The following is a 26,176-nucleotide window of genomic DNA, read 5'->3' on the forward strand; positions in this document are numbered from 1 at the left end:
TGTTTGGATTACAGGCAGCACCACTACGCCTGGCAAGAAACTCTGCTGCAGGTAAAGGTGATAAATGGAGTAGTCTGTGACTAGGCTAAAGTCATTTGCAACGTAGGCTAAAGTCATTTGCAATGTCAACGGGAAGAACTGGTGGCTATGGTAAGCAAGGCCTTCAAGTGCTTAAAATTCTTTATTTTGTCATATAAATTCTGAGTAGGCTTTGAGAAAAAGGACAGACACATCTATCTTTGCTGCTGACTAGAAGAAGGTTGTAAATGAAATAAGGTCAATGTATTCATGCTTTACCTGACATTGTGGAAGGGTAGCCTGAAAAACACCTGTAGCTGTTTGAAATACTGTATTTTTATTTGTTTATTTAAAAACAGTTTTAGTCATTAATATACATTTTAGAAGAAGCATTGTACTCATTTTAAGTCTGCTTAGGACACAAATGATTAATTAAACAATACCAAGGAATTTCTCCATGCTGAAGTCATTAACAATGGACAGAAAAAATTAAACACATCAGCCAAGGTTTGCTGATATTTGAATCCCTACTACATAAAGGTGTATAAAAAGATACTATAATATAAGAACACAACTACAAATTAATACATCTTCCACACTATGCACTAAAATATATAAACATCAACTTTAAAAACATTTATACTGTCCTCTGTTACTGAATCAATAAAGCTACAGACAGTTTGAAAGTCTTAGTCCAGCACAGGGAGAAGAGGAACAAGGGATCATTCCTCCAGGACATGGACCTCAATACCAGAGGCTTCTTCTATACAGAGAACAAAACAACATGTCTCACCATTCATTCTATAGCAGACCATAAAGATGAACTAGTTAATAGGATTAGAGGAACAAGATGAGAATATTCAATGACTATTTATGACCTGATTCCGTTTCAGTTCACACATCTGAAGATCAGAATGTGAATGTAATGTGTTGTTTGTTCCATGTGTTCTATAGATTGATGGAACCATTCATAATGTTTAGGTCTATACAGTCCTATCAGATCTGTGAACTCTGATGTTGTGGGAGGAGTTAGGAACCTAAATGGAACTGGACCAATGCCTGTGACTCTCACCTGCTTGTGGGGGCAGAGCCTTGGGTGGGCGGTTCCTCCTTGTGTGAATAGTGACCATGGCAGCCATGATGGTCAGTGTCACAAAGAGCATGATGCGACTGATGGGCAACTTAACAACATTACTGGTACCTGGACAATGAGACAGACAGTGATTAAACACAGTCAATCATTTAGATTGATTTAAAGTAAAGTTTGAAGACCAATATCCATCAGCCAAACCCCTCTACAACTTTGTCTCTGTCTGAACAACAAAGATCTAATTCAGCATTTTAATTTGTGTGTAATGGATTATGATTGTTCACACCATCCACTAAATAATTGAAAGGTTATATAACACCTTAAACCTGGAGTGTTGGTATTTGGCATCACAGAGAAGCAGAAATTCATACAGGAAGAGAGAAGTGTGAACGGCACCACAGCCAAGTTATAAAATGGAACATGAAAGTTTAGTTTCATGTACAAATGCATGCTTTGTGTTGACCAAGGTAGGACATCTGACTTTGGCCCCATGCTGTACCACTCATACTGTCTACCATAGAACTGAGAAGGGAAACAGTATTAAATACAATACCAGCAGAAGATGGGGTTGACAAGGCTGTACTTCCTGGATAGTAGTGTGGTGGACAGACATATTTGAATAGTGTATTTACAGTATATTATATATACATCACACGCAACTTGTAATAAGACCATGAAATTAGCCTATTAAAATGTATATCTGACTCCACATGATAAAAAGTAATATGCAAGAGAATATGGTTGAACCATGTGCAACAATTATTAGTCGTTTAGCTGACTAAGATGAAATAGTTGTCATGAGATTGGAATTCTAAATAAAAGTAACGGTTTCACGAGAGAGAGAGAACTGTCACTTTGGGGTGTGGGTCGTCCTACAGTAGTGGAACACAGAGTGACCACTTGTCATTGGTGAATAATGGTGACATCACAGTACAGTATGGATCCACTGACTCTGTGTTGCCTATAGAGTTGTTTACTGCAATCTGTTACATCTTTCTCTACTCCATTCTCTAGAGCACTAGACAAGCAGTACTTCCTATCAATATGTTTGGGGCTGTTTTTACATGACCAGTCTTATACTGTTGTGGAGTACTGCTGGTTGTCTTGATGGGAATTAGAGTAGTTACATCAGAACTGTCTGGAAACATCAAATCAAGTGTCTTTCTGGACCCAGTCTCAAACCCTGACACAGCATGGGAAAACCCAGTACCCAGGACCCAGTTCACACATCATACAGATGGGACTATTTAACCTGGGACACTAGAGATGACATATTCACTATCAGTGGTCTTGTCTTTAATATCTAATTCAGTAGGAGAAGAACATCCTCTTTAAGTGTATTTAAATAACCCATCATCATCATCATCATCATCATCATCAGACACAGCAGTAGGTTTCATATCAAATGAATCATTAATCACTAATATTATATCAGGAGAATGAATCAGGTTTGATATTCAACTTTAATATCATCACAGATCTTGTGAACTTATTCATATTCTAGGAGCATAACAAGAACACATACCTGAGAATGTGGAGGTGAAGTCAATGGAGATCTTCACGTTTCCCTCTTCAGTCAGCGTGCACGTCCACTTCCTGTTGTTGTCCTCCCTCTGGAGTGTCACAGTCAGAGTGATGTCACAGGGAGAACGCTGTGTGACCTGGACATTAGTACCTGTTTTAGGCACCCAGCTGAGACTAACTCCTGAGTTGCACCTTCCATGTCCCTTATAGGTGAGCAGAGAACACCGTAACGTCATATTTACATTAGGCTTCAGATCTGTCACTGGTGGGGTAGAGGAGACTGCGAAAGAGACAAAGGTATACAGTACTTGTTGGCTGTTTTCACATTGCATATGATTATTAACAACACACTTGTACACAGTGACATTTAAACAGTAATACTCACTAGTTAGAACAGACAGAAGAACATGAGCATCCTCTCCTTGTTGTGGTCCAGTCTCTGTAAGGAACTGTTGACAGATGTAGAGTCCAGCATCCTCAGCTCTGACATCACTAACATTTAGAGAACATTCAGACCCCACACTCAGTCTGTCTGCCATGCTGCTCTGTCGTTCTCAACTTTGATCACCTTCCCTAAATTCAACTACTTCAATAGTACCAGTAGATGCATCTCTGTTGTAGATCCATGTAGTTGAGGAACAGTCTGGATTAACCACATTGTTACACGGCAGACTGACATCATCTCCCTCTCTGGAGAACATAGAGAGAGTTTCTCCACTGACACCTGACAAGAACATAATATCAGGTCATTATTTTGAATACAGATTAGAATAGAGATGGCGACCATTAATATACTTAAAAGGTATGCTTTTCACATAAATGGAGTCACCATATCCACCGAATGTCACAACAAAAATGTTTACTCAACCAAAGAAATTCTACAATATGAATATATATATATTGTTTTCTGAGATGGATAGTTTGCATGTTATTCTCTAAATATCGCACTGGTCTCACCTGTTTGCAGATATAAAAGGGACCCAAGCAGTCCCAAAACAGCCATTTTAACCATTGTCCTCTCCCTCACTCTCTCCTTTGCTTCTCTCTCTGTCAGAGTGTCTCTGCACAACAAGCTTCTCACCATACACTACTCACTGGGCACATACGTCAATTCAATGTCTATTCCACATTGGTTCAACGCAATTTTGTTGAAATATTGTGGAAACAATGTTGATTCATCCAGTGTGTGCCAAGAGGGAAGTTTCTCTATCACCATAGCGTAATTTCCTTGTGGTGATGTGGGGGACAGTTTCTCCACTGACACCTGACAAGAACATAATATCAGGTCATTATTTTCACTCTGGAGAACATAGTTTCTCCACTGACACCTGGAAGGAGTATGACATCAGATAATTATTAACTGGTAATACAGATGACATTATATTTCATAGGTATTCTTATTGATATTCTTCAGTGTGAATAATAGTGTAATATACTGTTTATTATACAATAGTGAAGATAAGAGTAAACAGATACACAACAGAAATGTCATCATTATATTAGTAAAATGTAAACTGAACTAGTTTGGCCGTGTGAAATAAATGTGTTTTATGATCTCTAATGACATATTCTTACTCTCTCTCCTCTGTCTTACCTGTTAGCAGGTACAAAACGGTCACGAGCAATCCCCAAAATGAATGATGGACGTCAGCCATGATCCTCTTTCTCTCTCCTCTGTTTCTGTCTCTCCTCTGTCAGAGTGTCTCAGCACTACAAGTTTCTCCTCTGTCAGAGTGTCTCAGCACTACAAGTTTCTCCTCTGTCAGAGTGTCTCAGCACTACAAGTTTCTCCTCTGTCAGAGTGTCTCAGCACTACAAGTTTCTCCTCTGTCAGAGTGTCTCAGCACTACAAGTTTCTCCTCTGTCAGAGTGTCTCAGCACTACAAGTTTCTCCTCTGTCAGAGTGTCTCAGCACTACAAGTTTCTCCTCTGTCAGAGTGTCTCAGCGCTATGAGTTTCTCCTCTGTCAGAGTGTCTCAGCGCTACGAGTTTCTCCTCTGTCAGTGTGTCTCAGCACTACAAATTTCTCCTCTGTCAGAGTGTCTCAGCACTACAAGTTTCTCCTCTGTCAGAGTGTCTCAGCGCTATGAGTTTCTCCTCTGTCAGAGTGTCTCAGCACTACAAGTTTCTCCTCTGTCAGAGTGTCTCAGCACTATGAGTTTCTCACCGTACAGCAGCATCTCTACTCACCACTAGAGCATCACTTCCTCAACGTGGTCATGTTTTTATCTAGTTTCTGACACCTTGGTGAGAATCCTCCAGCTCACCAGCAGTTGAAGGCCTTCTTCACATGTATGAGAGTCTGTATTAGTGATGCAGGGATATGGCATTAATGTGCTCATATTCAAGTGGCGATCAGTGCCGTTTACTTGGATGACTGTCCTTCATATTCCAGTCACCCAGCTCAGTGTAACATTGATACGTTTAGGCTACTACATGATACTAGAATGAATAAACCCCTGATCACATGCAAATACAGGTCAATTTCCTCGTAGCCATAAACAAACAGCATGATCACTTTGCTTGTTAATTCCTTCTCACATCAACACTCTCCTCCTCTCACCTTTTCCCTTCATTTGTGGGATCCAGTGGAGAACACATCAGCTGTCTGTGACCAGGCGACTAAACCCTTCCAAGCCAAACCTTCATATCATAACCGCTAACCGCTACACACAGCCTACATCATTATCATTATATTAGCTAAGGTCAGTCAATATAGCTACTAGAACTAACGCGTTAATAAACCCTCTACAATAATGCAGTAGAGTGTACAGTTAGCAAGCTGGCCCCAGTGGCAATAAATTAATAAAATAAAAAGATTACCTTGACTTGGAAAAGTTGGACCGCCATAGCCTGCTAGCTAACATAGCATCCCTCTTTTTGAGCCAGGTGATTGAGTAGAGCTACACTAGCCTACTCAAACATACAACTAAACACAACCCTACCAAGAGGCACTGCTTCTTGACACAATGTGCACCAATGTGTCTGAGGAATCACTGTGCACATGGCGACCTTGTCAGCGTGCATTGCTCCCGGCTCGCCACAGGAGTAGCTAGATTGAGATGAGACAAGGACAACCAGGCACACCACACCCTCCCCTAACTATATAAATAGTTTACAGGACGGAAATATGTCAAGTGACATAGTCAACACGTCAACATGACATATCAGTGGAATCAAGTCTCTTGTCTCTCCAGGATTGGAAGTCATTCAGAGATGCTGCTGCCACATCATTGGCACTTCCTACAACTTCCTCCCAAGACCTTCAGAGTGCTCCTGTACCACCACCTGTCCTCTGAACAAGTGTCTAACCCCGACACAGAGACAGTATGATCTGAGTTCAATGTAACAAGCTGTACCACCACCAGTCCTCTGAACAAGTGTCTAACCCCGACACAGAGACAGTATGATCTGAGTTCAATGTAACAAGCTGTACCACCACCAGTACCCTTTTCCACCATAATTTGCAAATAAATTCATAAAAAATCCTACAATGTGATTTTCTGGATGTTCTTTTCTAATTTTGTCTGTTGAAGTGCACCTATGATGAAAATTACAGGCCTCTCTCATCTATTTAAGTGGGAGAACTTGCACAATTGGTGGATGACTAAATACTTTTTTTGCCCCACTGTATGTATGTCTGCAACTGGTTCTCTTTGTGGGTATTTCAGCTCAGAACACTTCTGTTTTTCTGTTGCTGAGCAGAGAGAGAAATAGAGAAGGAGAGAGGAGAGAGGAGAAGAGAGCAGGGCAGATGAGAAGAGAGTACAGTGGAAAGCAGAGAAGAGGAAAGAAGATGAGAGAGGAGAGTGGAACAGAGGAGAGGAGAAGAGGGTAGAGGGGAGAAGAGAGTAGAGAGGAGAGGAAAAGAGGGGAGAGAGGAGAGTATGAGAGAGGAAAGGAGAGTAGGAGAGAGGAAAGAGGAGAATAGAGGAGAGGAGAGAGGAGAGGGGAGAGTAGAGTAGAGGAGAGAGTAGAGAGCAGAGGAGAGTATAGGAGAGTGGAGAGGAGAGGAGGAGAATAGAGGAGGAGAGGAGAGGAGGAGAATAGAGGAGAGGAGAGAGGAGAGAGAGGAGAGGGGAGAGTAGAGGAGAGAGTAGAGAGCAGAGAAGAGTATAGGAGAGTGGAGAGGAGAGGAGGAGAATAGAGGAGAGGAGGAGAATAGAGGAGAGGAGAGGAGGAGAATAGAGGAGAGGAGAGGAGGAGAATAGAGGAGAGGAGAGAGGAGAGGAGAGAGTAGAGAGCAGGGGAGAGTATAGGAGAGTGGAGAGGAGAGGAGGAGAATAGAGGAGAGAGTATAGAGCAGAGGAGAGTAGAGAGCAGAGGAGAGTAGAGAGGAGAGGAGAGTAGAGAGGAGAGGAGAGTAGAGAGGAGAGTAGAGAGGAGAGGAGAGGAGAGGAGAGAGTAGAGAGCAGAGGAGAGTATAGGAGAGTGGAGAGGAGAGGAGGAGAATAGAGGAGAGAGTATAGAGGAGAGGAGAGGAGAGAGCAGAGGAGAGTAGAGAGGAGAGGAGAGTAGAGAGGAGAGGAGAGTAGAGAGGAGAGGAGAGTAGAGAGGAGAGTAGAGAGGAGAGGAGAGGAGAGGAGAGGAGAGTTGAGAGTAGAGGAGAGAGGAGAGCAGAGGAGAGCAAAGGAGAGAGGAGAGCAGAGGAGAGAGGAGAGTAGAGGAGACAGGAAAGAAGCGGAGAGAAGAGGAGAGAGGAGAGGAGAGGAGAGAAGAGGAGAGTTGAAGAGAGAGATGAGGAGAGAGGAGAGTAGAGTAGAGGAGAGTAGAGGAGAGAGAAGAGTAGAGAGGGGAGAGTTGAGGAGAGAGGAGAGTAGAGAGGGGAGAGTTGAGGAGAGAGGAGAGTAGAGGAGAGAGGAGAGTAGATTAGAGGAGGAGATAAAAGAGGAGAGAGGAGAGCGAAGGAGAGAGGAGAGCGAAGGAGAGAGGAGATACAAGAGGAGAGGCGAGGAGAGCAAAGGAGAGAGGAGAGCAGAGGAGAGAGGAGAGCAGAGGACAGTAGAGGAAAGAGGAGGAGGGTAGAGTTGAGGGGAGAGGGGAATAGAGAGGAGGGGAGAAGAGAAGAGAGGAGAGTTGTGGAGAGTAGCGGAGAGTAGAGAGAGGAAAGCAGAGAAGAGGAGAGAGGAAAGCAGAGAAGAGAGGAAAGAAGAGGAGAATTGAGGGGAGAGGAGAGGAGAGAGGAGATACAAGAGTAGAGGAGATACAAGAGTAGAGGAGAGAGGAGTGTAGAGGAGAGAGGAGAGCAGAGGAGAGAGGACAGTAGAGGAAAGAGGAGGAGGGTAGAGGAAAGCAGAGGAGAGGAGAGTTGAGGGGAGAGGGGAATAGAGAGGAGAGAAGAGAAGAGTTGTGGAGAGTAGCGGAGAGTAGAGAGAGGAAAGCAGAGAAGAGGAGAGAGGAAAGCAGAGAAGAGAGGAAAGAAGAGGAGAATAGAGGAGAATAGAGGAGAATTGAGGGGAGAGGAGAGAGGATAGTACAGGAGAGTAGAGGAGAGTGGTGAAAAGAGGAGAGAGGAGAGTAGAGGAGAGTAGAGGAGAGTGGTGAAAAGAGAAGAGAAGAGGAAAGAGGAGAGTAGAGGAGAGCAAAGGAGAGAGGACAGTAGAGGAGAGAGGAGAGTAGAGGAGAGGAGAGGAGAGGAGAGGAGAGAGAGGAGAGGAGAGTAGAGAGAGTAGAGGAGAGTAGAGAGAGTAGAGGAGAGGAGAGAGAGGAGAGTATGACTCCGGTAGTCCAGGCTGTACATGTGAAATGAACCGCTGGATCTCACAGGCCACTGAGATGTGTTTTTAATGATGATTACTAGATGGATAAGGTAGTGTGTACATAAAGCACAATAGCAACATATTTTAGCTTTGCTCATAAAACATATTTGTTATTGACAGTTGTGGCTGCTTTGCGTGATGTATTGTTGTCTTTACCTTCTTGCCCTTTGTGCTGTTGTCTGTGCACAAAAATGCTTATACCATGTTTTGTGCTGCTACCATGTTGTGTTGCTACCATGTTGTCATGTTGTGTTGCTACCATGTTGTCATGTTGTGTTGCTACCATGTTGTGCCACCATGTTGTCATGTTGTGTTGCTACCATGTTGTCATGTTGTGTTGCTACCATGTTGTCATGTTGTTTTGCCACCATGTTGTCATGTTGTGTTGCTACCATGTTGTGTTGCTACCATGTTGTCATGTTGTGTTGCCACCATGTTGTCATGTTGTGTTGCTACCATGTTGTGTTGCTACCATGTTGTCATGTTGTGTTGCTACCATGTTGTCATGTTGTGTTGCTACCATGTTGTCATGTTGTGTTGCTACCATGTTGTCATGTTGTGTTGCTACCATGTTGTTTTGCCACCATGTTGTCATGTTGTGTTGCTACCATGTTGTCATGTTGTGTTGCTACCATGTTGTCATGTTGTGTTGCTACCATGTTGTCATGTTGTGCTGCTACCATGTTGTCATGTTGTTTTGCTACCATGTTGTGTTGCTACCATGTTGTCATGTTGTGTTGCTACCATGTTGTCATGTTGTGTTGCTACCATGTTGTCATGTGTTGCTACAATGTTGTCATGTTGTGTTGCCACCATGTTGTCATGTTGTGTTGCTACCATGTTGTTTTGCCACCATGTTGTCATGTTGTGTTGCTACCATGTTGTTTTACCACCATGTTGTCATGTTGTGTTGCCACCATGTTGTCATGTTGTGTTGCTACAATGTTGTCATGTTGTGTTGCCACCATGTTGTCATGTTGTGTTGCTACAATGTTGTCATGTTGTGTTGCCACCATGTTGTCATGTTGTGTTGCTACCATGTTGTTTTGCCACCATGTTGTCATGTTGTGTTGCTACCATGTTGTTTTACCACCATGTTGTCATGTTGTGTTGCCACCATGTTGTCATGTTGTGTTGCTACCATGTTGTTTTACCACCATGTTGTCATGTTGTGTTGCCACCATGTTGTCATGTTGTGTTGCTACCATGTTGTTTTGCCACCATGTTGTCATGTTGTGTTGTTACCATGTTGTTTTACCACCTTGTTGTCATGTTGTGTTGCTACCATGTTGTCATGTTGTGTTGCTACCATGTTGTCATGTTGTTTTGCCACAATGTTGTTTTGCCACCATGTTGTCATGTTGTGTTGCCACCATGTTGTCATGTTGTGTTGCTACCATGTTGTCATGTTGTGTTGCTACCATGTTGTCATGTTGTGTTGCCACCATGTTGTCATGTTGTGTTGCTACCATGTTGTCATGTTGTGTTGCTACCATGTTGTCATGTTGTGTTGCTACCATGTTGTCATGTTGTGTTGCTACCATGCCGTCTTGTCATATGTTGCTGCCTTGCTATGTTGTTGTCTTAGGGTCTCTCTTTATGTAGTGTTGTCTGTTGTCGTGATGAGTGTTTTGTCCTTATATATTTATTACTTATATATTTATTACTTATATATTTATTACTTATATATTTATTACTTATATTTATTTCTTCATTTTTTCATCCCAGCCCGTCCGCACAGGAGGTCTTCTGCCTTTTGGTAGGCCGTCATTGTAAATAAGAATTTATTCCTAACTGACTTGCCTAGTTAAATAAAGGTTAAATAAAATAAATATTCCTATACCAGCTTATAGAAGCAGCACAACTGTGTTTGTAGCTACAAGGTCTATAAAAGATAGATCTGAGAATGGTTGTCACGACTTCCACCGAAGTCGACTCCTCTCCTTGTTCGGGCGACGTTCGGCGGTCGACTTCACCGGCCTTCTAGCCATCGCCGTTCCATTTTTCATTGTTCCATTTGTTTTGTCTTGTTCCCCGCACACCTGGTTTACATTCCCTAATTACATTGTGTATATATATTCCTCTGTTCCCCCCCATGTTCTTGTGTGGAATTGTTTGTTTGTTACGTATAGTTCGCATCAGGCTGGTTTGCGCCGGGTCTGTGTTTGGCCCTTGTGTTTTGTTTATTTGTACCGTTTGTGTACTTTGGGCGTTATTTGCTGTTTTCATTGGGTATGAATAAAGTGCGCCTATTATCACCCATCTCTGCTCTCCTGCACCTGACTTGCCTTCAACCAGTAGCGCACATCGTGACAATGGTTATGCGTTTACAAACTAAATATGCAAACCATTTCCTCTAAAGGCTGATATCCCACCTTGGTAATGGAGGGGATTTCAATTGTTAGAGAGGTGAATGTAACTGCAACCGAACATGTACAGTGGGGCAAAAAAGTATTTAGTCAGCCACCAATTGTGCAAGTTCTCCCACTTAAAAAGATGAGAGAGGCCTGTAATTTTCATCATAGGTACACTTCAACTATGACAGACAAAATGAGAAAAAAATATCCAGAAAATCACATTGTAGGATTTTTAATGAATTTATTTGCAAATTATGGTGGAAAATATGTATTTGGTGAATAACAAAAGTTTATCTCAATACTTATACTAAATACTAACTAATAACTAATATACTAATCTAGCACTGTCGATAATTACCCAGACTGATTGTAACCAGGGCCTGTCCCTACCCCACGTCCTCCTTCTGCACTGCCAGGATCCACCGTGAACGCCTCCCTGCCATCGTATCCAGGACCTGCCACTCACCGTGACAGAAGCAGGTCAGTGATCAAAAACACAGGCTCCATCCCAGAACTCGTTCCTCCCTGACCTCCCTTTCCTGAAACTGCTTTTTATTGGATTTGAGTTCATGTACAGAGACAGACAGAAGTTCAATATAAACAAAGTGCAGATATGTTATGTTTGAATCATGTTCTTATGCCTATCATTGTTAGTAATGCTCACTGTTTTTACAATGTGGAATTACATTTTAGGTGTGGTGAAGTAAAGGCATATTTCCATCTCTGTATGGGCAGCAGTTATATTCTACCCTACTCTGATAAAGGTATTTATAGGTTCTGTCTTGTCCCTCCAGCCCAGAGAGGAGTCCCATCACCAGGCCTTGGACAGCTGCACCATGCCCCCTGCTGGGTAGTACCAGTGATTTGGTGTTGTTCCTATTTGTTTAGTACAATGTTTGATTAACTGTCCATATATTAAGGCAGATTCTACCTGTTTGTGTATAACATCACATTGTATGTTTCTGCATATGTACCAATATGTTCTATACCTGTCAAGGACTGAACTGGACATCCAATCACGTTCCTGTAATAGCAGGGTATATTCCTCATACCAGCTTATAGAAGCAGCACATAACTGTGTTAGCAGTGAAAATGTATAAAAAATGATATATTTGTGAATTGTTATGTGTTTACAAACTAAAGATGTCCTCCTTTTTATCAAAATACTTCTTCTAAAGGCTGATATCCCACCTTGGTAATGGAGGGAATTTCAATTGTTAGAGAGGTAAATGTAACTGAAACCAAACATGTAGCTATATAAACATGAGAATGAATATGAATGTCGATGTCTGCAACTGGTCCTTCTTTCAGTGGTTATTTCAGCTCAGACCACTTCTGTTTTTCTGAGGCTGAGCAGAGAGAGAGAAAAAGAGGTCATTACACTTCACCCTAAAAATAACATAGCTAGTAATTTCACGCTTTCGAAATAATACAAATAAATATTCAAATCAAATCAAACGTTAGTAGTCACATGCGCCGAATACAACAGGTGTAGACCTTACTGTGAAATGCTGAATACAATAGGTAGACCTTACTGTGAAATGCTGAATACAACAGGTGTAGACCTTTCTGTGAAATGCTGAATACAACAGGTGTAGACCTTACTGTGAAATGCTGAATACAACAGGTGTAGACCTTACTGTGAAATGCTGAATACAACAGGTGTAGACCTTACTGTAAAATGCTGAATACAACCAGTGTAGACCTTACAGTGAAATGCTGAATACAATAGGTAGACCTTACTGTGAAATGCTGAATACAACAGGTGTAGACCTTACTGTGAAATGCTGAATACAACAGGTAGACCTTACTGTGAAATGCTGAATACAACAGGTGTAGACCTTACTGTGAAATGCTGAATACAACAGGTGTAGACCTTACTGTGAAATGCTTACTTACAAGCCCTTAACCAACAGTGCAGTTCAAGAAAGAGTTAAGAAATGATTTACCAAATAAACTAATGTTAAAAATACTAAAAGTAACACAATAAAATAACAATAACGAGGCTATATCCTGGGGGTACCGGTAACGATTCAATAAGGGGGGTACAGGTTAGTAGAGGTGATCAGGCCTACCACTGATGTGTCGTCAGCAAACTTAATGATGTTGTTGGAGTTGTGTTCGGCCACTCTGTCATAGGTGAACAGGGAGTACAGGAGAGGACTAAGCACACACCCCTGAGTGGCTCCAGTGTTGAGGATCAGCATGGCAGACGTGTTGTTGCCGACCCTTACCACCTGGGGGCGGGCCCGTCAGGAAGTTCAGGATCCAGTTGCAGAGTGAGGTGTTTAGTTCCAGGGTCCTTAGCTTTGTGGGCACTCTGGTGTTGAATGCTGAGCTGTAGTCGATGAACAGCATTCTCACATAGGTGTTCCTTTTGTCCAGGTGGGAAAGGGCAGTGTGGAGTGCAATTGAGATTGCGTCATCTGCGGATCTGTTGGGGCGGTATGCAAATTGGAGTGGGTCTAGGGTGTCCAGGATGCTGCTGCTGATGTGAGCCATGACCAGCCTTTCAAAGCACTTCATGGCTACCGACGTCAGTGCTGCGGGCGGTAATTATTCTGGCAATTTACCTTTGCTTCCTTGGGCACAGGAACTATGGTGGTCTGCTTGAAACATGTTAGTATTACAGACTCAGTCAAGGAGAGGTTGAATATGAAGACACTTGCCAGATGGTCAGCGCATGCTTTGAGTACACATCCTGGTAATATGTCTGGCCCCGCGGATTTGTGAATGTTGACCTGTTTAAAGGGGTTGTTTACATCAGAGTTGTTTACATCGGAGTTGTTATCACACAGTTGTACGGAATTCTGGTGCTCTTATGCATGCTTCAGTGTTGCTTGCTTCGAACTGAGCATAAAAAGGCATTTAGCTCGTCTGCTAGGCTCGCGTCACTAGACAGCTCACATCTGGTTTTCCCTTCGTAGTCCGTAAAAGTTTTCAGACGAACGTCAGAGCCGGTGTAGTAGGATTCAATCTTAATCCTGTATTGACGTTTTGCCAGTTTGATGGTTCGTCTGAGGGCGTAGCGGGATTTCTTATAAGTGTCCGGATTAGTGTCCCGCTCCTTGAAAGCGACAGCTCTGGCCTTGAACTCGATGCTGATTTTGCCTGTAATCCATGGCTTCTGGTTGGGATATGTACGCACGGTCACTGTGGGGACGATGTCGTCGATGCATTTATTGATGAAGACGATAACTGAGGTGGTATACTCCTCAATGCCATTGGATGAATCCCGGAACATATTCCAGTCTGTGCTAGTGAAACAGTCCTGTAGCGTAGCATCCGTGTCATCTGACCATTTCCATATTGAGCGAGTCACTGGTCCTGCTTTAGTTTAGCTTGTAAGTAGGAACCAGGAGGATAGAATTATGGTCAGATTTGCCAAATGGAGGACGAGGGAAAGCTTTGTATGTGTCTCTGTGTGTGGAGTAAAGGTGGTCTAGAGTTGTTTTTCCTCTGGTTGGACATGTGACATGCTGCTAGAAATGAGGTAAAACAGATTTAAGTTTGCCTGCATTAAAGTCCCTGGCCACTAGAAGCGCCTTTTCTTGATTAGCATTTTTTTGTTTGTTTATAGCCTTATACAGCTGGTTGAGTGCCGTATTAGTACACACATCGGTTTGTGGTGCTAAATAGACGGCAATTAATCATTTTGGTAGATAGTGTGGTCTACAGCTTATCATGAGTTACTCTACCTCAGGTGAGCAATACCTCGAGACTTCTTTGATATTAGACATCGCACACCAGCTGTTATTGACAAATAGAGACACACCCCCGCCCCTCGTTTTACCAGAAGTAGCTTCTCTGTCCTGCCGATTGCATGGAAATCCCGCCAGCTGTATATTGTCCGACTCGGTGAAAGATAAAATATTACAGTTTTTAATATCCCGTTGGTAGGATAATCTTGATCGTAGATCATCCATTTTGTTTTCCAATGATTACACGTTGGCCAATAGAACGGATGGCAGTGGGGGTTTACTGACTCACCTATGAATTCTCAGAAGGCAGCCTGACCTCCGCCCCATTTTTCTCCGTCTTTTCTTCAAGCAAATGACAAGTTTGGGCCCGTTCCCGAGAAAGAAGTATATCCTTCACGTCGGACTCGTTAAAGAAAAAATCTTTGTCCTGTTCGAGTTGAGTAATCACTGCTCTGATGTCCAGAAGTTTTCGCTCATAAGAGACGGGACAAGCAACATTATGTACAAAATAAGGAAATAAAGAAGGTACAAACAAAGCGAAAAACAAACAAAATAACAGTTGGTTAGGAGCACATAAAACAGCAGCCTTCCCCTCCGGCGACATTGTTCAAATATTGAGATGCATTTGCATTTTGCAACTCAACAACATAGAAAGTAGAATAGTATTAAGCTTGGTATATATGATGTATTTGTAACAGTAAAATTGAAATATTTCCTTGTCTTTCACAGTCTCCCTGTCCACAACAGTGACAGATCTAAACCTGATGGAACAGTGACAGATCTAAAGCCTGATGGAACAGTGACAGATCTAAAGCCTGATGGAACAGTGACAGATCTAAAGCCTGATGGAACAGTGACATTAAGGTGCTCTCTACTCACTTTTGACGGAAGGTGTAACTCACACATCATTAGTGGTGTTACACTGAGCTGGTGGATGAGACAAGTACTGATCTGCAGTGAGACTCCAGATATCAGGTCACACAACATTCTCTGTGTCCTCACTGTGACAATCCAGAGGGAGGACAACAACAGGAAGTGGACCCGTCAGCTGACTGAAGGAGGAAAAGTGAAGACCTCCATTGACTTCACCTCCATGTTCTCAGGAAGGTATGTATTCTTGTTATAATTTGGAAATAAAGTTAACAAGATTTGTAATGACATTAAAGTGAATGTCAAACCTGATCCTTTCTCCTGATATCAGTAATTAGTGAACAATCATACTGCTCTCTACTGTATGTGTCTGATGATGAGTTATTTAAAAATTACCTTAGAGAATATTCTTCTCCTAGTATCAGTCTACTCTTAGTATATGGCTACATTTCATTCAAAAAAAAAATCTTCCTTTCCTTCTTCCCTTATTCACTCCCCTTCATAGATCTCAGACGGGTGGTCGTAAGGAGTTGTTACGTCTAGTTTTCCAACACATTTCTTTCACATATCCAATCCTACCAGAGTTAAAGAGGGCAAAAGGGAGGGAACATTCACATCCCACAGGAATGAAACACAGCCTTTACCTTTGTTGGAACTTCAAATGATATCAGCAGTAAACTGGTGATTTATCATGGGTGACTGAGGTGTAAAACTGTGCTTCATTTCTACCATAACCCCTGACCTCTGACCCCTGGGTTAACCCGACAGTACCCCATGCCAGAGAGCAGGATCCACAACTACATGTATCAGCTCTGCAGGTCTCTGGACCACATACACAAGTAATCACAGATGAGCATTAGGAGAGCAGGCTCCCTTCGTGTGTGTGTGTGTGTGTGTGTGTGTGTGTGTGTGTGTGTGTGTGTGTGTGTGTGTGTGTGTGTGTGTGTGTGTGTGTGTGTGTGTGTGTGTGTGTGTGTGTGTGTGTGTGTGTGTGTGTGTGTGTGTGTGTGTGTGTGTGTGTGTGTGTGTGTGTGTGTGTGTGTGTCATTTCAGTACATTTTTCTGACATGTAACTTCTCTCCCCACAGTCATGGTCTCTTCCACCGGGATGTCAAACCAGAGAACATTCTGATTAAGGTGAGACAGATTCCCATAGACAGAGATGTATTGAGTTTGGAGGAGAACTCTACTGAACCTACCATGGTGGCACGAAGAATGCCATGACAAACACTCACAGTGACATTATTACTATACTTTGTATTCAGTCACTGTTTTATGAAAATGGATGTTCAGTGAAATGTTTCTTTATCATTTAAAAGCCACACATTCCAGCCTTCATCAGCAAGCTTCATATAGTACCTGGTGGTAGGACAGTATAACACACACACAGTAGTAGTATTCTGTCTTCTCCCCTCAACAGAAGGACACTCTGAAGCTTGGGGACTTTGGCTTGTGTTAGAGTGTTTACTCCCGCCCTACACAGAGTAAATCTCTACACGTTGGTACACAACCCCAGAGTGCCTCGTAACGGACGGACACTACTCTCACAAGATGGACGTCTGGAGCACCGGCTGTGTCTTCTACAAGATCATCAGGTAATGATTCATTATGTATTAATGGGGTAGTAGTATATCTTCCACTGTAGTACAGGTGTGTCTTTGAGAGCTGTAGCCTCCAGTGTTGTGTCTTCAAGATCATAAGGAACCAAACCAATCACATTATACTCTGACAGACGTACCAGTGAGTTTCACCACTAGGTGGTGCCATGTATCTAGTTAAAGGGAAGTGGGATCCTCTATTTGTCCCTAGTCCCTATTTGTTGGACACTTGTTAAGCTTTGAATATCAGCTACCCAACTTTATCAGCAGTTATCCTGAGCCTAGTTAAAATGTGTTTACACAGCGGGAAATGCAGAAATATTTAATTTTTCACTATGATCATCTGGTCAAACATTGATGCATACAGATATGAAACCACTGATCATGACAATTTAGCCCACGGGGTGAGTCTTCTGTTCAGCAGATGTGAGTAACCTGATTGTCATTCCATATTGTCCATTTTACTTAGACCTGTCCTGTTTTTAGGATATACCGTTTGTTAACATGTCAGTGCATTTTCTATTTGATTGGGAGCCATTTAGGTTAGAATATTTGTTCAGAGAAACCTGCATGATGTAAAAAGTGTCCATCTAAATACATTGTCACACATTTAATCTCCAGCCTGCAGGTATAGAAAAGGCCACACTCTTTCTGCCATGTCCGATATCTGTTACATGATTTATGTTCGATTATTTTTGTATTTTATTGTATTTTACCCAGCCTTGTTCTCCCCATTTAGATCTTGTCTCATCGCTGCAACTCCCCAACGGGCTCGGGAGAGGCGAAGGTGGAATCATGCGTCTTCTGAAACATGACCCGCCTAACCACGCTCCTTAATTAAGGCTGGGGGCAGTATTGAGTAGCTTGGATGAATAAGGTGCCCAGAGGTGCCCAGAGTAAACTGCCTGCTCCTCAGTTCCAGAAGCTAAGATATGCATATTATTAGTATATTTGGATAGAAAACACTCTGAAATTTCGAAAACTGTTTGAATGATGTCTGTGAGTATAACAGAACTCATATGGCAGGCAAAAACCTGAGAAAAAATCCAACCAGGAAGTGGGAAATCTGAGGTTTGTCGTTTTTCAACTCATTCCTTATTGAAGATACAGTGGGATATTGGTCATGTTGCACTTCCTAAGGCTTCCACCAGATGTCAACAGTCTTTAGAACCTTGTTTGATGCTTCTACTGTGAAGTGGGGGCTCATAAGGTCTGGTTGAGCCAGGTGTCTGGCAGAGTGCCATAAACTCGTGACGCTCGTTCACGTGAGAGCGAGCTCTGTTCCATTGCATTTCTACAGACAAAGGAATTCTCCGGTTGGAACATTATTGAAGATTTATGTTAAAAACATCCTAAAGATTGATTCTATACTTCGTTTGACATGTTTCTACGGACTGTAACGGAACTTTTTGACTTTTCGTCTGCTCGTGCGTCATGAATTTGGATTTGTGAACTGAACGCGCTAACAAAAGGAGGTATTTGGACATAAAGATTAACTTTATCGAACAAATCAAACTTTTATTGTGGAACTGGGATTCCTGGGAGTGTATTCTGATGAAGATCATCAAAGGTAAGTGAATATTTATATTGCTATTTCTGACTTCTATTGACTCCAACATGGCGGATATCTGTTTGGGTTGTTTTGGTCTCTGAGCGCCGTACTCAGATTATTGCATGGTTTGCTTTTTCCGTAAAGTTTTTTTGAAATCTGACACAGCGGTTGCATTAAGGAGAAGTGTATCTAAAGTTCCATGTATAACACTTGTATTTTCATCAATATTTATGATGAGTATTTCTGTAAATTGATGTGGCTCTCTGCAAAATCACCGGATGTTTTTGGAAGTACTGAACATAACGCGCCAATGTATACTGAGATTTTTTTATATAAATATGAACTTTATCGAACAAAACATACATGTATTGTGTAACATGAAGTCCCATGAGTGTCATCTGATGAAGATCATCAAAGGTTAGTGATTAATTCTATCTCTATTTCAGATTTTTGTGACTTCTCTTTGGCTGGGAAAATGGCTGTGTTTTTCTGTGACTTGGCTCTGACCTAAAATAATCGTTTGTGGTGCTTTCGCCGTAAAGCCTATTTGAAATCGGACACTGTGGTGGGATTAACAAGAAGTGTATCTTTAAAATGGTGTGAAATACTTGTATGTTTGAGGAATTTTATTTATGAGATTTCTGTTATTTGAATTTGGCGCCCTGCACTTTCACTGGCTGTTGTCATATCGATCTCGTTAGCGGGATCTCAGCCCAAAGAGGTTTTTAACACCGGCCAGTTTAAGTCGGAAGCCAGCCGCACCGATGTCTCAGCCTGCAGGCACCCAGCCCGCCACAAAAATGATATATTTTTTAATCCATTTTGAATTCAGGCTTTATCACAACAAAATATGGAATAAGTCAAGGGGTATGAACACTTTCTGAAGGCACTGTACATGTAGTCTACAATTCATGTTAACATTTTGTACTTCAGACTTCTCTCTTCTTTGTACATTTCTGCTTGTCTGGGTAACGCTGATATATTTTCTGCTAAACAATGTGAGTAAACAAAAACTCTGCATCCCCTCTCTGGTCCTGTCAGGTCCCCCACTAAACCAAATCCTCCATCCTCTCTCTGGTCCTGTCAGGTCCCACACTAAAACAGCACTCCATCCCCTCTGGTCCTGTCAGGTCCCCCACTAAACCAGACCTCATCCCCTCTCTGGTCCTGTTGAGTCCCATATTAAACCAGCCCTCATCCCCTCTCTCGTCCTGCCAGGTCCCCAACTAAACCACCCCTCATCCCCTCTCTCGTCCTGCCAGGTCCCATACTAAACCACCCCTCATCCCCTCTCTCGTCCTGCCAGGTCCCCCACTAAACCACCCCTCATCCCCTCTCTCGTCCTGCCAGGTCCCATACTAAACCACCCCTCATCCCCTCTCTCGTCCTGCCAGGTCCCCCACTAAACCACCCTCATCCCCTCTCTCGTCCTGCCAGGTCCCATACTAAACCACCCCTCATCCCCTCTCTCGTCCTGCCAGGTCCCCCACTAAACCACCCCTCATCCCCTCTCTCGTCCTGCCAGGTCCCATACTAAACCACCCCTCATCCCCACTCTCGTCCTGCCAGGTCCCATACTAAACCACCCCTCATCCCCTCTCTCGTCCTGCCAGGTCCCATACTAAACCACCCCTCATCCCCTCTCTCATCCTGCCAGGTCCCATACTAAACCACCCCTCATCCCCTCTCTCGTCCTGCCAGGTCCCATACTAAACCACCCCTCATCCCCTCTCTCATCCTGCCAGGTCCCATACTAAACCATCCCTCATCCCCTCTCTCATCCTGCCAGGTCCCCCACTAAACTAGACCTCATCCCCTCTCTCGTCCTGCCAGGTCCCATACTAAACCACCCCTCATCCCCTCTCTCATCCTGCCAGGTCCCATACTAAACCACCCCTCATCCCCTCTCTCGTCCTGCCAGGTCCCATACTAAACCACCCCTCATCCCCTCTCTCGTCCTGCCAGGTCCCATACTAAACCAGGTCCTACATCCCCTCTCTGGTCCAGTCAGGTCCCCCACTAAACTAGACCTCATCCTCTCTCTGGTCCTGGCTGGTTCTCTTCCACTAAACCAGACCCCCATCCTCTTCCTGGTCCTTTCAGGTCCCCCACTTAACCAGATCCTCCCTGTGACTGTAGGAGTGGCTGTGGGAGCAGTTGTGTGTTGTCTTTATAGTACACAGAAGGAGAACATGTACATACTGACATTCATCATTTTTCTTTGACTTTAATGGAGTGCAATAATCACACAGTAATACACATGGAGACAGTTGTTCCACTGTATCAATTATTCAGTTATTTGTTCTTTTCAGAGAATCAACTGATAACAGCATTGTGAGTAACATAAACATGTCATTGACACACTGTGACTAAACAGTTAGTGTATTATACTATTGTAGTAAAATAACTAAGAGGTTCCACTATAATTATATTGTTTTGAATCCATTACCTTTGTTATTAATTTATGAAGGGTCTGAATGCAGTAAACCACTCCACCCCACCAACCAATGAGGACAAGGTTAGTGCATCAATATCCTAATGGAAGTTGAAACATGTTTAATATGAAACATAATTTGACCCAGTTGTTATCCTGCAATCAGACTAATGTCCAGTTTCAATGATTCACGTTTCAATAACAATTCTGACCCTTGTAGAGTCAACCTGCTGACAGAATCACCTATGCCTCCATTGACCACTTCAATCAAAATGCTCCTGAGAGAGTTGATGTAAGTGAAGCTATACTGAACATATTGTAATGGTATCACTCTCCCTCCTATACACTGTTTACAGCCTTTACTTTGGTGTGACCTTGTGCGTCTTGTCTCTGTTGGTCCAAGGTGAAGATGCGATGACCTATGCCTCTGTTATTTTCTTTTAGTATGTAGCACAATAGCAACTTCTTAGAAAAACATATTTGAGCTTTGCTGATAACAGTTTTTTTCCTGCATTACTCATGTTGAAAATGATTTTGACTAAAGTAAGTCAGAACTGATTAACTCCTTTCAAAGAGGTCCATAACATTGTATTACCTGTTGGGGTTTAATTCAGTAATTGACTGTCTTCGCCAGTAGGAGGCAGTATAATTCTCAACTGTGAGATATACTCCCTGTGTCACGTTTACTCCCGCTCCCCCTCTCCGGCGCTCGTTGTTGCCAGTGTGGTGATTATTGCGCACACCTGTCACCATCGTTACTTCTTGCTTCTCGTCTCCCAGCGTCTGTGTTACACCCTGCTAGCTAAGCTATAGCCTAGTTCTCTCTTTCCGTATTGAATATCTTTTCATTTTGTTCCACTAAGAGGCAGCTGCCACAATGAAGCAGAATATTTATTCTGAAACTAAATGAAAATCAAAGATTGTGTTTCAATGTCTTGCCAAGGCTGCACTGTAGCATCTTCTCACAGACGCGAAACCACTAATGGACAGGGGCTTTGACCTGCTTCATTTCTGACCTGGGCCGGTGCACCCCTCCTTAGACAACCTGGTGGTCATACCGATACCAAACTTGATGTGGACACCTGTTTAACGTAGCGTGATACAGCCTCCAGATGTTTGGATTACAGGCAGCACCACTACGCCTGGCAAGAAACTCTGCTGCAGGTAAAGGTGATACATGGAGTAGTCTGTGACTAGGCTAAAGTCATTTGCAACGTAGGCTAAAGTCATTTGCAATGTCAACGGGAAGAACTGGTGGCTATGGTAAGCAAGGCCTTCAAGTGCTTAAAATTCTTTATTTTATCATATAAATTCTGAGTAGACTTTCAGAAAAAGGACAGACATCTATATTTGCTGCTGACTAGAAGAAGGTTGTAAATGAAATAAGGTCAATGTATTCATGCTTTACCTGACATTGTGGAAGCGTAGCCTGAAAAACACCTGTAGCAGTTTGAAATACTGTATTTTTATTAGTTTATTTAAAAACAGTTTTAGTAATTAATATACATTTTAGAAGAAGCATTGTGCTCATTTTAAGTCTGTTTAGGACAAAAATGATTAATTAAACAATACCAAGGAATTTCTCCATGCTGATGTCATTAACAATGGACAGAAAAAATTAAACACATCAGCCAAGGTTTGCTGATATTTGAATCCCTACTACATAAAGGTGTATAAAAAGATACTATAATATAAGAACACAACTATGAATTAATACATCTTCCACACTATGCACTAAAATATATAAACATCAACTTTAAAAACATTTATACTGTCCTCTGTTACTGATTCAATAAAGCTACAGACAGTTTGAAAGTCTTAGTCCAGCACAGGGAGAAGAGGAACAAGGGGTCATTCCTCCAGGACATGGACCTCAATACCAGAGGCTTCTTCTATACAGAGAACAAAACAACATGTCTCACCATTCATTCTATAGCAGACCATAAAGATGAACTAGTTAATAGGATTAGAGGAACAAGATGAGAATATTCAATGACTATTTATGACCTGATTCCGTTTCAGTTCACACATCTGAAGATCAGAATGTGAATGTATTGTGTTGTTTGTTCCATGTGTTCTATAGATTGATGTAACCATTCATAATGTTTAGGTCTATACAGTCCTATCAGATCTGTGAACTCTGGTGTTGTGGGAGGAGTTAGGAACCTAAATGGAACTGGACCAATGCCTGTGACTCTCACCTGCTTGTGGGGGCAGAGCCTTGGGTGGGCGGTTCCTCCTTGTGTGAATAGTGACTATGGCAGCCATGATGGTCAGTGTCACAAAGAGCATGATGTGACTGATGGGCAACTTAACAGCATTACTGGTACCTGGACAATGAGACAGACAGTGATTAAACACAGTCAATCATTTAGATTGATTTAAAGTAAAGTTTGAAGACCAATATCCATCAGCCAAACACCTCTACAACTTCGTCTCTGTCTGAACAACAAAGATCTAATTCAGCATTTTAATTTGTGTTTAATGGATTATGATTGTTCACACCATCCACTAAATAATTGAAAGGTTATATAACACCTTAAACCTGGAGTGTTGGTATTTGGCATCACAGAGAAGCAGAAATTCATACAGGAAGAGAGAAGTGTGAACAGCACCACAGCCAAGTTATAAAATGGAACATGAAAGTTTAGTTTCATGTACAAATGCATGCTTTGTGTTGACCAAGGTAGGACATCTGACTTTGGCCCCATGCTGTACCACTCATACTGTCTACCATAGAACTGAGAAGGGAAACAGTATTAAATACAATACCAGCAGAAGATGGGGTTGACAAGGCTGTACTTCCTGGATAGTAGTGTAGTGGACAGACATATTTGAATAGTGTATATACAGTATATTATATATACATCACACGCAACTTGTAATTAGACCATGAAATTAGCATATTAAAATGTATATCTGACTCCACATGATAAAAAGTAATATGCAAGAGAATCTGGTTGAACCATGTGCAACAATTATTAGTCGTTTAGCTGACTAAGATGAAATAGTTGTCATGAGATTGGAATTCTAAATAAAAGTAACGGTTTCACGAGAGAGAGAGAACTGTCACTTTGGGGTGTGGGTCGTCCTACAGTAGTGGAACACAGAGTGACCACTTGTCATTGGTGAATAATGGTGACATCACAGTACAGTATGGATCCACTGACTCTGTGTTGCCTATAGAGTTGTTTACTGCAATCTGTTACATCTTTCTCTACTCCATTCTCTAGAGCACTAGACAAGCAGTACTTCCTATCAATATGTTTGGGGCTGTTTTTACATGACCAGTCTTATACTGTTGTGGAGTACTGCTGGTTGTCTTGATGGGAATTAGAGTAGTTACATCAGAACTGTCTGGAAACATCAAATCAAGTGTCTTTCTGGACCCAGTCTCAAACCCTGACACAGCATGGGAAAACCCAGTACCCAGTACCCAGGACCCAGTTCACACATCATACAGATGGGACTATTTAACCTGGGACAGTAGAGATGACATCATCACTATCAGTGCTCTTGTCTTTAATATCTAATTCAGTAGGAGAAGAACATCCTCTTTTAGTGTATTTAAATAACTCATCATCATCATCATCATCAGACACAGCAGTAGGTTTCATATCAAATGAATCATTAATCACTAATATTATATCAGGAGAATGAATCAGGTTTGATATTCAACTTTAATATCATCACAGATCTTGTGAACTTATTCATATGCTAGGAGCATAACAAGAACCAGACTTCAGATCTGTCACTGGTGGTGTAGAGGAGACTGAGAAAGAGACAAAGGTATACAGTACTTGTTGGCTGTTTTCACATAGCATATGATTATTAACAACACACTTGTACACAGTGACATTTAAACAGTAATACTCACTAGTTAGAACAGACAGACGAACAGGAGCATCCTCTCCATGTTGTGGTCCAGTCTCTGTAAGGAACTGTCGACAAGTGTAGAGTCCAGCATCCTCAGCTCTGACATCACTAACATGTAGAGAACAGTCAGACCCCACACTCAGTCTGCCTGCTCTCTCTGTCTTCTCAACTTTGATCTTCCCAAATGCAACTTCTTCAGTAGTACCAGTAGATCCATCTCTGATATAGGTCCATGTAGTTGAGGAGCAGTTCAGATTAACCACATTGTTACACGGCAGTCTGACATCATCTCCCTCTCTGGAGAACATAGAGAGAGTTTCTCCACTGACACCTGGAAGGAGTATGACATCAGATAATTATTAACTGGTAATACAGATGACATTATATTTCATAGGTATTCTTATTGATATTCTTCAGTGTGAATAATAGTGTAATATACTGTTTATTATACAATAGTGAAGATAAGAGTAAACAGATACACAACAGAAATGTCATCATTATATTAGTAAAATGTCAACTGAACTAGTTTGGCCGTGTGAAATAAATGTGTTTTATGATCTCTAATGACATATTCTTACTCTCTCTCCTCTGTCTTACCTGTTAGCAGGTACAAAACGGTCACAAGCAGTTCCCAAAATGAATGATGGACGTCAGCCATGATCCTCTCTCTCTCTCCTCTGATTCTGTCTCTCCTCTGTCAGAGTGTCTCAGCACTACAAGTTTCTCCTCTGTCAGAGTTTCTCAGCACTACAAGTTTCTCCTCTGTCAGAGTGTCTCAGCACTACAAGTCTCTCCTCTGTCAGAGTGTCTCAGCACTATGAGTTTCTCCTCTGTCAGAGTGTCTCAGCACTACAAGTTTCTCCTCTGTCAGAGTGTCTCAGCACTACAAGTTTCTCCTCTGTCAGAGTGTCTCAGCACTACAAGTTTCTCCTCTGTCAGAGTGTCTCAGCACTACAAGTTTCTCCTCTGTCAGAGTGTCTCAGCACTATGAGTTTCTCACCATACAGCAGCATCTCTACTCACCACTATAGCATCACTTCCTCAACGTGGTCATGTTTTTATCTAGTTTCTGACACCTTGGTGAGAATCCTCCAGCTCACCAGCAGTTGAAGGCCTTCTTCACATGTATGAGAGTCTGTATTAGTGATGCAGGGATATGGCATTAATGTGCTCATATTCAAGTGGCGATCGGTGCAGTTTACTTGGATGACTGTCATTCATATTCCAGTCACCCAGCTCAGTGTAACATTGATACGTTTAGGCTACTACATGATACTAGAATGAATAAACCCCTGATCACATGCAAATACTGGTCAATTTCCTCGTAGCCATAAACAAACAGCATGATCACTTTGCTTGTTAATTCCTTCTCACATCAACACTCTCCTCCTCTCACC

The 26,176-nt window shown here is 42.2% G+C and overlaps 1 protein-coding gene across 1 annotated transcript; it reads right to left on the reverse strand.

Annotated features, from left to right (window-relative positions):
- Positions 1 to 507: 507 nt before the first annotated feature.
- Positions 508 to 25,803, reverse strand: LOC139582271 (uncharacterized). The gene is made up of 8 exons (XM_071412284.1): positions 25,377 to 25,803; positions 24,781 to 25,110; positions 23,105 to 23,233; positions 3,932 to 3,960; positions 3,018 to 3,177; positions 2,634 to 2,912; positions 1,091 to 1,219; positions 508 to 781 (listed from the first exon to the last, which is right to left on the reverse strand). Exons 1-8 carry the CDS (start codon positions 25,435 to 25,437, stop codon positions 741 to 743), a joined length of 1,158 nt encoding a protein of 385 aa, XP_071268385.1. The 5' UTR covers positions 25,438 to 25,803; the 3' UTR covers positions 508 to 740.
- Between the last annotated feature and the right edge of the window lie 373 nt (positions 25,804 to 26,176).

This window comes from Salvelinus alpinus, chromosome 8, assembly GCF_045679555.1.
Source record: "Salvelinus alpinus chromosome 8, SLU_Salpinus.1, whole genome shotgun sequence".
Lineage (NCBI taxonomy): Eukaryota > Metazoa > Chordata > Actinopteri > Salmoniformes > Salmonidae > Salvelinus > Salvelinus alpinus.